The 13,553-nt window shown below is 43.0% G+C and overlaps 1 protein-coding gene across 6 annotated transcripts in view; it reads left to right on the plus strand.

Moving 5' to 3' along the window:
• The window catches only part of ARHGAP32 (Rho GTPase activating protein 32), a 381,592-nt gene that overhangs the window by 282,743 nt on the left and 85,296 nt on the right, over positions 1 to 13,553 (plus strand). For all 6 annotated transcript variants that reach the window (XM_044997056.1, XM_044997057.1, XM_044997058.1 and 3 more), the window contains 2 exons: positions 1,324 to 1,401; positions 12,324 to 12,405. In XM_044997056.1, the coding sequence (XP_044852991.1) occupies positions 1,324 to 1,401; positions 12,324 to 12,405 (160 nt within the window). The remainder of the gene's footprint in view (positions 1 to 1,323; positions 1,402 to 12,323; positions 12,406 to 13,553) is intronic.

Raw genomic sequence — 13,553 nt, forward strand, 5'->3', positions numbered from 1 at the left:
AAGCCCTGTACAAGCCAATAATTTAGCTTGGCAACAACTATCGAGGAAGGTGAGTTTTTGTTACTAGTCTCATTTTGCAGATGGGAAACTGAGGCACAGCACATTTGCAGCTTGGCCAAGTTCACACAGTGAGCAATGTAGAGCTGGGATTAGACTACAGATCTCCAGTCTCCCAGTGTTGTGTTCTGACCCCTAAACCAGGAGACCATGCTCCCTTGCGATATTAAAAAGATTTTTATTGTCTAATAAACATTTTAAAGAAGCTAATTCCCAAGCCAGCCTCTTTTGTTTGTTTGTTTCTGAATAGTAAAGAAATCTGGCTAATTTCTGGCTTCTCTAGTTTCTGGGGCGGTAGTGTTGCCTCGTGGATAGAGCACTGGGTAGGGACTCAGGAGACCCAAATTCTGTTCCCAGCTCTGCCATTAACCTACTGAGTGACCTTGGGCAGCTCACGTCACCGCTCTGTGCTTCAGTTTCCCGACCTGTAAAATAGGAGTAATGATGCTCATCTCTTTGTGAAGCATTTTGAGATCTAGTGATGAAAAACACTATATGGGAGCTACCTTATCATTTATTATAGTATTCAGTGCAGAATTGACTCAATGTCAGAAAAAAGTATCACATGCTGCGGGACACAAGTCACCCTCCCACCAAACTAGTATAAGCATCTAGAATGAGTTCTGCCAGTGTCATTTGCAGCCATTGAAGCATCAGTGCAAACCTTTTCTCTGGTTTTGTGTTTGTTCTTTTTGAGAACAAGTCCCAAAGGAATGAGGAAAGCTTCAGAAAGCCTCCTCGGCCACCTTGTCCCCTTTGGTCTCTTCCCATCCTGCTGCAGTAACATCACACTGCCTTATTACTTCATTAGCTTCCTGATTCAGAGGAGAATGTCTTTGTCAGGTCAGGAGAACTGAGTGCAGTTCTTGACTTTGGGAGGGTGAGGAGACAGCAGCAATGAGAGATGCAAACACATAGAGTACAAGGGGAAAAACGAGTTCAGCTGTGTGAGAACATTTCCCAAGGGATTTCATGCTTTGGGGCTTATTTACTCCGGTGCACACTGCACCGCTTAATCAGAACACACCTGCACCATTGGCTACTTTTAAAAACTCCTTATGAATACATTAAAAGGGTGCATCTTGTAGGATTTATAATGCATTAAGTCTTATACTTCAGTGGTAGATTATACGAGGGTAGATGCCTCAAGGCAGATAATGGCTTTAGGATTTCATGCAGTGCAGAAGAATGTGCAGTCACTCTAGCAGTGCCCTGTCTGTCTCCAACTACATTGGGGGTGGTATTTATGTTGCAATTCTTTTCCAGGTGGGAGACATTGTGTCCGTTATTGACATGCCGCCAAAGGAGCTGACCACATGGTGGAGGGGTAAACATGGATTTCAGGTATGCACCAGGTGTTAGCTTTGAGAGAGCAACATGAATGGAGGTTTGAGGATCTAGTCTTTGGTGCCTGTAGGATTTACACGGAACTGCCAATGCTGCTGGTATTGCTAATGTCCATGACTTTTGATAGGGCTACACAGTGTGTGTCCCTGTGTTGGCTCCCTGAGTGAGGAAGGGAAGGTGTAAGGTGACTTCCCCACAGTGAGCAGGGGCTGGGAACAGTCCAGCTGGGAACGGAGGGATTGTTCCATAGGAGTAGTGGTGCCACCTGCTTGAAATGGTCCAAGATAAGGATGGAACCATGACCCCATAGTCTCCCCGCACTGTCTGAGCTGGTCTGTCATTGGTGGGGAGTCTACATTGCACCCTTTCAAAGACCATTGGAACTACTCCGCCAGCGCCAGGGTGAATCCTGATTGAGTCCTCACATGTTGCCATCATTTGGACCAATTACATCTAGACTTGGAAAAGCAATGTACAGGATTCAGAGTGATCCAGTGCATAAAGCATGGGACTGGAAGTCAGGAGACGTGAGTCCTTGTCCCAGCTCTGTGTGACAGTGGGCAAGTCACTCAACCAAGCTGTGCCCTGGTTTCTGTGTCTGTAACAGAGGTAATGATTTAGTCTTGGCTGCCTTTGTAAAATTGATGAAACATGCTACAGAAGTGATGCTTATTGTTTTGTTACTTTGAGGATGAGTTGTTGCCAGGCAAGGGGATGGGGCCAGATGGCTGAATTTTCTGATCTATGTGACGCTGAGAATTGTGTGCATAGTTTTCTCTTTGTTGACGGTAGAGCCTCTTGCTTTGTAGGAGAGATTTAGCCTGAATTTTCAAACTTCCCGGGAGTTAGGCATCCAAACCCTATTGAAACTGAATGGGAGTTGGGTGACTAACACTCTCAGGGTATGTCTACTTGAGAAACACTACAGCTGCAGTGCGGTAGTGTAGATGCTCACTACCGAGATGGAAGGGGTTCTTCCATCACTATCATAAATCCACCTCTCCAGGAGGTCAATAGAATAATACTTCCACTGACCTAGCACTGTCTATACCAGGGCTTAGGTTGGCTTAACCGCATCTCTCAGGGCTGTGAGTTTTTCATACTCCTAAGTGACATCGCTAGGTTGATCTACCATTTAGGTGTAGACCAGGCCTTGAAAAAGACTCCCTTGAAAATTCCAACCTCACAGCAGAACTCCTGCCCTTGCTTTCCAAACGCTGGCACAACACTCCAGTGTGGACTTGCACGATATGAAATTAAGACTATGGTGTATGAAAAAGGAGAGGCTTCGAAGGGGAAGAGAACTTACTTTCCATCTCTTTGTGCTGCCTTCCTTTGAGTTTCATCCTGAAAGCTTCATTTTAAACAGGTGAGTCCCCCATCCTGCAGTTGTTTTACATTGTAAACTGGCGCAGTTCCCCTTTGCTCTGAACAGAAGGCACACACACTGAATAAGGTCAAAACTTACCCACTTCCTGAGGTTTGCATTTATTGTTAACTTAAATAACAACAAAATGTAAACACCAGCATAAGATGTCTCCCCCCAGCTGGGCAGTTCATTGGGTTTTCCCTGCAAGGGCTTTCTAGTTCACACTGTCCCAGAGGGAGACTCTAGTCTAAACCCTATCATAGGAATGAAAGGACACACCTCATCTAATCTCAGAGAGAATCAGCAAAAGTTCCCATTAGCTGTACACAGAGTTCAAACAGCTGACATTAAGCTGACTCAGCAGATAAGCACTGTATGCCCCTGAAAGGTCCTGGAATCTACCACCTTTTTTTACATCCTTCCTTTCCCCCCCCCCCCCCCACACACACACCAGTTAAAATTGGGACCATATGCAAAGAGTATTGGTTATGATTGTTTGCATCTCAGGGCTCCTTGCACTCCTCTCTCTACCCCCACCCCTGCCAAAATCAGAATAAATTGTATTCTGATTTTATTGTAGCACACAAGTAAAAAGATATACTGCGGAGTAATCCCATGAGAGTGGCTTCATCTGTGTGCACTTGCAGTCAGTTCACAAACACGAATAGCGGATGCCAGCAGCTGCAGAAATATAGCATTATAGTTAAGGTTGGTAGAATTAGGATTTTTAATTGCACCTTCTGTCCTCAGCATACCCCAGAGCTCTCCGCGAAGCAGTGAATTAGACACTGACAGTGGAATTATTATGCAGGCAAATGCAGCAGCTGTCACACATGCTCAGTAGCTTGCTCGCAGCCGTGAAACCGGTTTACTGTGGGATGCAGTTTTCTGTAGGACCAAGCAGGCTTTAGTCTCATCTCTTTGCAATGTGCAGATCTTTCATTTCCATCAAACACCATCTGAAACAAACGGTCACAAATCCCGTAGTTGTACAAAGAAAAGGATATTTCTTTTTAAGTGTAAGACCTATTGGTACGAGTGTAGGAAAAAACAGTTTATTGAATTAGCACAGCTTTTGACACTGCTGCCCACTACAGGGAAAAGAGAGGGGAAAAAAAATCTTATCCTGCTGTTGATATTGTAGGCCTAGAGGTGTGTTATGCTCGGTGAAGAGTATTGTTGTAACATGCTACCAAAGAGTGTAGCAAAGCAAAACTGGCACTTGTAGAAGCTATGTTTAAACCATGTAACCTTTTCCATATTTACAGATAAACAAACACTTTCAGTTTCCCGTTTCAAATTAAAAACTGTGGTGAAAATAATGCTAATCTGTGTCCAAGTCATTTTAATTATGCAAATAAATCAACGGAGATCCGTTGGCTCTTGCCAGTTCATTATGATTCTGTTCCCTGTAGGGCAATCACACTTTTTCAGAGATGTCTCTCTAATCTTACAAACTGTATGAAATACGTAGTGATTGATTGTTTATTTCAAACTAAGATTTGCAAAGTGGGTCTCACTTTAAATCTCTTCTCATTTGTTTTTTCAGAAATATTTTTAAGCAAATTGCCATTAGCACTGGTGGTAGCTGTCTTTGATCCCAGTTTCAAAAGGATCATTGAGGTTGGAAGGGACCTCAGGAGGTCATCTAGTCCAACCCCCTGCTCAAAGCAGGACCAATCCCCAACTAAATCGTCCCAGCCAGGGCTTTGTCAAGCCTGACCTTAAAAACTTCTAAAGAAGGAGATTCCACCACCTCCCTAGGTAACCCATTCCAGTGTTTCACCACCCTCCTAGTGAAAAAGTTTTTCCTAATATCCAACCTAGACGTCCCCCACTGTAACTTGAGACCATTACACTCCTTGTTCTGTCATCTGCTACCACTGAGAACAGCCGAGCTCCATCCTCTTTGGAACCCCCTTTCAGGTAGTTGAAAGCAGCTGTCAAATCCCCCCTCATTCTTCTCTTCTGCAGACTAAACAGTCCCAGTTTCCTCAGTCTCTCCTCATAAGTCATGTGCTCCAGCCCCCTAATCATTTTTGTTGCCCTCCGCTGGACTCTTTCCAATTTTTCCACATGCTTCTTGTAGTGTGGGGCCCAAAACTGGACACAGTACTCCAGGTGTGGCCTCACCAATGTCGAATAGAGGGGAATGATCACGTCCCTTGATCTGCTGGCAATGCCCCTACTTATACAGCCCAAAATGTCATTAGCCTTCTTGGCAACAAGGGCACACTGCTGACTCATATCCAGCTTCTCATCCACTGTAACCCCTAAGTCCTTTTCTGCAGAACTGCTGCCTAGCCAGTCGGTCCCTAGTCTGTAGCGGTGCATGGGATTCTTCCGTCCTAAATGCAGGACTCTGCACTTGTCCTTGCTGAAGCTCATCAGATTTCTTTTGGCTCAATCCTCTAATTTGTCTAGGTCCCTCTGGACCCTATCCTGACCCTCCAGCGTATCTACCTCTCCCCCCAGCTTAGTGTCATCTGCAAACTTGCTGAGGGTGCAATCCACGCCATCCTCCACATCATTAATGAAAATATTGAACAAAACTGGCCCCAGGACCTACCCTTGGGGTGCTCCACTTGATACCGGCTGCCAACTAGACATGGCGCCGTTGATCCCTACCCGTTGAGCCCGATGATCTAGCCAGCTTTCTATCTACCTTATAGTCCATTCATCCAGCCCATACTTCTTTAACTTGCCAGCAAGAATACTGTGGGAGACCGTATCAAAAGCTTTGCTAAAGTCAAGGAATAACACGTCCACTGCTTTCCCCTCATCCACATGATGGTGGATGGTGACTAAACTAAGGAGCCAGCCACCTTCATTCTTCTCCTGCAATATACTCGATGGCTTTGATTTTTAAAATATCTAAGCTCATTATATGTTTCAGAGACGGGCAGTTTTTTTTAAGGAGTCTTTACTCCGACTCTAAAGAGGGTGGTCTTCCCTGGCTGATCCTACTGCAGGGAACGCACACTGGATAGGGACTAAACATTGACCTTGTTTCTATAGAGTAGTAAGTAACAAGAACCTAGTCCAGCCCAGTGAGACTACTTATGTACTTGAAATTAAGCATGTGCTTAAATGCTTTATTGGATCAGGCCCTGTTGTTTAGCCCCTGGCAGATCAAGTTCTGACCCCTTTCTGGGGTTTTCTTTATTACTGTGGCTGTATGTAAGGTTGCACTCTTGTTTAGTTGTCTCGTATCTGAGATATTGACTGCATAAACATGTTGCCTGTCTTTACTGAACTCATCTTATTTCCCTTGATTGTTCTCTCTTTCTCTAGGCGATAAGGGTTTTTCTTATTACAGTGTTTTTCCTTGTCCTTCTGCTAGTCATTTGTACCAGGACAAAATGAGAAATCTAAAGTGAATACAGAGGAGTTGGTTGAAAGATTCTAGGGAAAAGGAAGGTGTTGTGTAGGTAAGGAAAGAGATTATGGAACTAAGAATCTGCAGAAATGACCTGTGGACACATCAGGAAGGGGAAGAAAGAAGAATAATTATAAAATGGAAAATATTCTAAAATTTAGTTGTCTTGAGGATAAGTGAACCTGGATGAGATAGAGATGTTGAGGAAGCGAAAGAGAATAAGATGAAATTTCAAGGGTAGCATGAGTCAGTTACACTTGAATGATGATCAGTAGCAGGCAGAGTTATCTGATGTGTTAAATTTCTCTTTGCTGTATCTTGTACCACTGCTTCTGTGTTAAACATTCCACTTACACATTAAGGAGTCTGGAGGAAACTAGCTCATGATTCACGTGCACAAAAAGATCAGCTACATTGCACCGTGTCTGGAAATTTTGAAAGGGAAAGTCCAGTTTGACAGCGTGTGCATTTGTGTGCAGATAACGTCTGATAAGTTACGTCATGTCTGGTGGAAGAGTCAACAGTCACAGGATGAAGATAAGATCAGAAATAAGATCACAGGCAGTTAGGAGTAATTTCAGGAGTGAGGGAGCTGATTCCACATGCTCCCTCTGAATATCATAAGGCAAGTGTCAAGGTTTTATTACTTCACTTGAGGTGGCTAATTCCTCCCACTCCCTAGTCTCCATCCTGAAAGTTTAGACTGTAGATGAATTTTCATGTTTGACAAGGAATGTCGTGTTTCATTGTTGCCAGAATTATACCTAAATACAGTGTCACATAAATCCCAGACTGAGCTGTCATGGGGCAGTTGTGGAGAAGATTGTCATTGTGTTAGAGCTTAGAAGCCCCCATCTAGCAAATGGACTCTTGTTAGGACCACTTTCCAGGCCTGGGTATAACCAGACAGGATAAGTAGAGCAGAGTAGCCAAAGACCAGGCTGACTGGATTATTCATTGCAAACTGTCACATTTCACATTGAATTTTTACATCCCCACTGAGTGTCCAAATGTCTGTACTTCCATTGCAGCAGCATCTTTCCTGATAGATGGCAAAGATGCTCTAGTGTCTGTGATGCAACACACCTCCGTCCGTGGAACAAGGCGACCACTTAGTGTTTGCTTTTAAGACAGAAAATAATGTAAAGTGGAGTTTTTAATGACATTTTCACTGATCTTTATGTTCAGTGTCCTTAATGAATCACAACATTCACTATAAGATTATTCCCCAAACACAATCTCCTCCTCATTAAGTGTCACCCTCCTCAATCTCTTCAGTGTGGTGTTTTCCTTCCTTTCTTTCCTTCATCCTCTGTTCTTTCAGTCTTCCACTCCATCCCTACAGCCCTCAAGAACTAAAACCCTGGAAACAATCATTTCTCTTTGCCGCTTTTGAGATGCAGTGGCACATTTTGCTATTCTTGATAAGATCTCTGTTGAAAGACAGACCCATGAACCCCTGGCCTTTCAAATGTCCCCTCTAACCTGTATTCCGTACGGAGCACAGTTAAAATTTGCTGATTTAAATCCTAATCCTGTTTGGGATTTCAAGAATGTGTAGCATTCCCCCAAAGACCCATAGATCTGCCTTAGATTGGTCTGGATAGTGAAACAGACTATTAGTTGAGAGTGTTTTTCTTTGTGCATAATTTTGCAGTGTAGAAGTTTTCAGAGTAAAATAAAATGTTTGAATGCGAGAGAGCAAAGCATGTTTATGTGAACTGAGCACAGGTTTGCAAACTCAAGTCTTTAAAGGAAAAATTGTAGCTTCCGTTTATTGCTTTGGGAACCCAGTGCTGGAAGCAACCATCTGGCTGGAGAGAGACGTCACTCGTGACACAGACGTTGTGAAAGAGCCTGCTGGATGCATCTCTAGTGACGACATTTCTCAGCCAGACGGCCACCTCCATCTGCAGGATCTGAGGTGCCAATTGCCATAACATCTTAGACAAAATTGTATCTGAGTTTATTCCTGGCAACAAAAAGTTTCCTACGCTATGAGCAGTTGTGCTGCTTTGCTGAGTGGAAGGGCTGCACTTTACCTGTAAGTATGTGACAAAAGTGTGTGTGTGGGTGGGTGGGTTGGTGCCATTCCCTCACCTAGCCCTGCGTTTTCTTGCAATGCTGTTGACATTAGAGTCCCTTGATTCTTGCATGCCAGTAGTATCAAGGCTAGGACTGTGCCTTGCCCTTCTGTCAGTGGGGAGATACGTTGTTTCCTCTTTTTCCTGTCTTGCAGCCATGCAGGGCTGAGCACCATGAAGCACAAAGAAAACTCTAGAGGGGAAAAATCTGAGTCCTCATGCTGCTAACTCTGACTTGTGCCCACAGTCAGTGTCTGGAGTATTTACTATGCAGATTGATGTCCGTAATTCTTTTAGAAAATTGGCCCATATTGTCTGTTGTAGGTTGTGCCTGCCCTGTCGTGCCCCCTGCTGAATTAGTGTGGTGCTGCATGTATTCCATGTCTCAGTTTCCCTTCTCAGGAAGCCCGTAACTCTATTTCAGGCACTCTTGATGCTTGACTTAATATTCTCCTTGGGGCTTGTTTATTATGAAACCTCATACAAAACCCCATAACAAAAAGTCCCAGATAAACAAAAGGTCCTTCTGGCTTTCTGGAGCCTGCCCTGGAACCTCTGTTCCCAATCACCTCAGGGTTATCTTCTCAGTCGTTATGTCTGTCTTTATGGCAGGAGCCCAGCCCTCCTCTTAGAACTTAGGTAGCTCAAGCACTTGTTGTCCCTCTCCCTTACCAGGAGTCCCCAGCTCTCCTCCTGGAGCTGGGTTGCAGTTTACTTCTATTCCTGTGTCTTCTCCTTACTGCAGGAGCTCCTGCCCACCTCCAGCAGCTGGGTAATTAAAGCAGTTGTTGTCGCTCAGCTGGCTCCACTTAGTCCTCAGGCTGGTGATTCAGGATACCTGAGCTGGGGTTGGTCCTGCTTTGAGCCGGGGGTTGGACTAGATGACCTCTTGAGGTCTCTTCCAACCCTGATATTCTGTGATTCTATGACACTGCAGGAGCCCTCTCTTACTCTCTTCAGTGTCTGCAGGCATCTGCCCTATGTGAAGGAGGGGGCAGCATTTACGCTTGTCCCAACTCATCCCCAGTTGGGAGAGAGGGGAGCCTTGCCACAGGCCTTTAAAGAAGCAATACCAGGGTTTCCTTCCAAACCCTGCTTGCACCCGGGACTGTTTCCTCTCTCCCAGTATCTACCAGGTCCTTGTATCTATAATCAGGCCTTACAACACTTGAAGAGACAGACCAGGAGTCAGGGTGGACTGACCTGCAGGCAGTACTTCCCTTAAGGGGCAGATTATGTTCCAGACATGACACTGTGACAAGGTAAAGGAGGATGATTATATATTATAAAGCAACGTTTCCAAACGGCTGATTCAACTTGGGCATTGGGGGTGGTGGTGGTAAATATTGTAGCCAACAAATTTGTTGAGCTCTTGTTGCTCACCATTTTTTTTTGTAATGGTTCATTTTTATAATAGCACTAAGATACATCCAGGCAATGTAATACTGCCCTATATCTGTATGGTAGAGTGTCTGAAGACACAAGGTCTTTTCTCTCCCAAGTTATCCTGTGATACAAGGAAATATGGTAACACCCTGGAATGTCTTCATAATAATTTCTTTACCCTTCTGTAGACCCTTTCACTGAATGCTTTGCAAGCATTAATTAAATGTCAGACCTCGGCTGCAAAGAAAGAATCATTACACCCATTCGAGGAAATCGCTTAGGCACATGCTTAACTATAAGCATGCACTTACGTACCCACCTTGATTTGCTGAATCAGGGTCTTACAGAGGAGTAAACTGAGACGCTGAGAAGCAAGATAAGTGTATATTTTTTTCATGTAGGTGTTGAAGTACAGCAAAACCTGCAGCAGGTCATTAGTGCAAGGGCTTATCCCAGCATTGTTTTTTTCAAGCAAATTTCATGCATGGTGTGAAGGCTCCTAAATTCAGCTTGCGTTATGCCCTTGAAATGTGATAGAAAATAAAATTGAAGATTGTCTTTAAGCCACAGTATGAATCTGTGCAATCAGCGGTGCTTCTCTGCACCCTGATGAAGGGTCTACTGTTGTGATGTGGTGTTTGGCAAATGCTAGTGGGGGAAGATGACTCTCTGCATTAGATAATGGATGATGATGCTTTTGATGCAAATAGAAAATAGAGGGTGGGGTTGATTAGGTTGTCAGACTTGAAGTCCCTGTTTGACACTGTGCAAAGTAACATCATCCTCTTGAATTCTGTTACCTGGAAAGGTGTTTTATATAGTTTATCTGTGGCTTAAATACAGTTTTTTAAAAGAAGTGTTGGGGACCCCAGAGAGGGAGAGAGAAGGAAATGTACACTCTTCTGTCTGCCAAGAAGCAAATGCAATACTAACTAGAGGTGGCAATGGGAACAGAGTAAGTAAATTAAACTCTTCCTGGACTTCCTGATGTTATATTAGTGAGGGGCTTTTCTCTCCACTCCACCTCAGTCACTAATGTAATTATCTGGCAAACGGCATATGTGAAACCAAAGATATTAACTTGTCAGTAAGCCAGTAAATTATTATAACGAAACCCAAACTAGCAGTGCTGTTTTAAAATTGCAGCTTGCTTGCCTATCATTGTGTAAATTGTAAAGGGATGTGCATCCATCGGATGAGATTGAGCCTGTCCATAGCCTATGAAAAAGAAAAGTTTTCATTTTGTTTGGTAGCTGCTGTTAGAGCAGCAATGCCTCCTGTTTGCTTAGATTCACTAAGGTGTGAACAGTTTCTCCATAAAGATGCTTAAGAGCTTCGTGTGTCTTCCCGTGTTGGCATCATGAGATACCATGGGTCTGGCATAAACACTAAGGCTGAAGTATAATTACAGTGGTAATAGAAACATTATTTATGATTGTGTCACAATAACCCAACCTCTCCCTGCTTGATTTAAGATGTGCGGCAATCTTTACCTTTAGATGACCTTGCATTTATCTAAGTATATATCATCCCCGCTATTAATTTTAGTACATTGCCAAATCCTTTAATCCCGGATCATGCTCTAACAGTGCCCTGCTGCATCTGTTGAGATTAACTCTTGGACTGAACTCACTTATTTATACAAAATCATGAAAACTTTGTATGGAAGGCAAGGAAGCAGATTTAAAGTGGGTCAGAGCAAGACATAAGGGGTTGGTTGTGACCCTGAAAGAATGATCTCTTGAGAAGCTGGGAAGAAAAGGTGACTCAGTTACAGAATATAAGTCTTTAGAACTAGTACCAGCAAAATGAAGTCAGGAACTTGTTGAGACAAGTGCAGCTAAAAATTATCTCCTTTAAATGGCAGTTAGTAATGTTTGTTGTTAACCTGGCAAGGTGGAGATGTCCTCCTGAGCATGTGCTGTGTTTTCTCTGGAAAGAAACAGCTGTGTGGAGTGTGTCCTGAGATGTCTAGAAGCAATGATATAGCTATCTTGGTGTTTGCTGTAGAGACTCTGAAAGTAAACAGTGCTGCATCATTCATTCCCTAATGTGTTCCCTGAGCTGGAAGCTGCATTGTTTCTGTAATAGGGCATTGTGAAAACAACTGCGAGAGAAAAATGCACAAATATATTAGTCTGCATTTAAATTCATTTTAAGAAAAGCAATAAAAATAGAAGATATCTGTGAGTGGAATGTATCAGCAGTGGAAAAGACATCAGTATTGACATTTTGAATTCAGCTGAGTGATATATCAAGAGCCGAAGAGTGTTTCCCCTTTCATAGTATGCACAGTGTTTGAAATTAACCCCGGTGTAGACTAGAAAACACCTTTGCACCCCTCAAATTTCACTTGAGCCTGCAGGCCATCTCATCTGTGTGCCCAAATGCATAGTTTGTTGCAAGCTGAAATATTTATGGAAAAAGCTTTCAGATTTTTAACAAAGTTTAGTGTATTGCACAACACTAATTACTCGGCTTATAGACTTTCTGGTTACATCATTTTTGAAAAATTATAGTTATACTAATCCATGTGTACGTTTCATACAGTTGTGGAGCAGTATACAAACAGGCTTAAAAGAGAAAAGGTAACTAACACATGGCTTCTCTCACACAGTAATTGGCAGTATACGCAACTTTTAACTGTACTATCTTAAATATTTTGCATTCATACCCTGTTTCTGTTTTTCTTGTCATACAGGTTGGATTCTTTCCGAGTGAGTGTGTTGAGCTAATTAATGACAAAGTTCCTCAATCTATGACCAACTCTGTGCCAAAACCAGGTAGGTGTGTGTGTGCAGTTATTCAAAACATTTTATGGAAGTTCTCTCTTCCATGCTCCACATTTTATCACTTCTTTTACACTTCTCATGATCTGTTTTTCACTGCATCACCCATATGTTCCACTGTGTTGGGCGTCTTGCATTCTCTTTGTTTCGTGAGCTAATATCAATGGGCATTTCATGTGTGTTCTGAAATATTTAGACTTCCAAGGTTTTGGGGTCCCTTCCACAACCTCTGGGTACGCTCCCTTCACCAATCCTGCTTTTGATGCCTTTGTCAGAGTGTAGTACGTTGTTGGGTTTTTTTGTATGGAATGTAGGGATAATCCAAAAGCTGTTATGTCCACTTTGATACAATGGGGAAGATAGATACAGTGGGACCTGGGGATGGAGTAAGGTCTTGTCTACACAGGGACACTCAGCAAAACTTGACTTTTAAAGTGGATTAGTTAAACCTCATTAAATCCATGTGTGGGCACTCTTATTTAGAATTAAAGTGCCCTTAATTTGATTTAGCTTAATTCACTTAAATCAAATTAAACAGAATTGAGGCCACTGTCACATTCTGAATAAAATCATCTACACAGGAATTTAATGTGGTTCACACTGTTAGTTAATTTGGATTAATTTTCCTGATAGCCCCTATATAGACAAGCCCTTAGATACAATAGGACTCAGATCCTAATCACCCCTGATTCTGGATCTGCAAATCCAAAACCCAAGCCCACCTTTCTCATCCCACTTCTCTTCTGGATAGCTAGGTGTTGTATGAAGTGCAGGACCATTATTGCGGGAATGCATTGATCAAGGAAAAATTAAACGGAGAAAAAGATGTTAGACCTGATTCTGCTCTCAGTTCCACTAGTCTAGTTCAGGGCTAACTCCGCTGACTGGTGCTTGTGCATGCACAATCAGTCCTCATGTATTTCTGCACCTCCTAATGATACTGAGATAGTTCTTTGCTCTGTTTTCTTTAAAAAAATCCTGCTTTAAAAGGTCACCCTAACTGCTGTCTCTGTGTCAAGGGGGAAACATCTTGAAATCACTGATCTGACTGCATTAAAATGGTGCAGCGCAGCAGCGAGTAATCCCTCTAGAATAATTGAGTGATAGGGAATGAAAGATTTTCCCCTTTTCTGGGGAATGCC

Source organism: Mauremys mutica, chromosome 22 (genome assembly GCF_020497125.1).
Source record: "Mauremys mutica isolate MM-2020 ecotype Southern chromosome 22, ASM2049712v1, whole genome shotgun sequence".
In the NCBI taxonomy this organism is placed as follows: Eukaryota; Metazoa; Chordata; order Testudines; family Geoemydidae; genus Mauremys; species Mauremys mutica.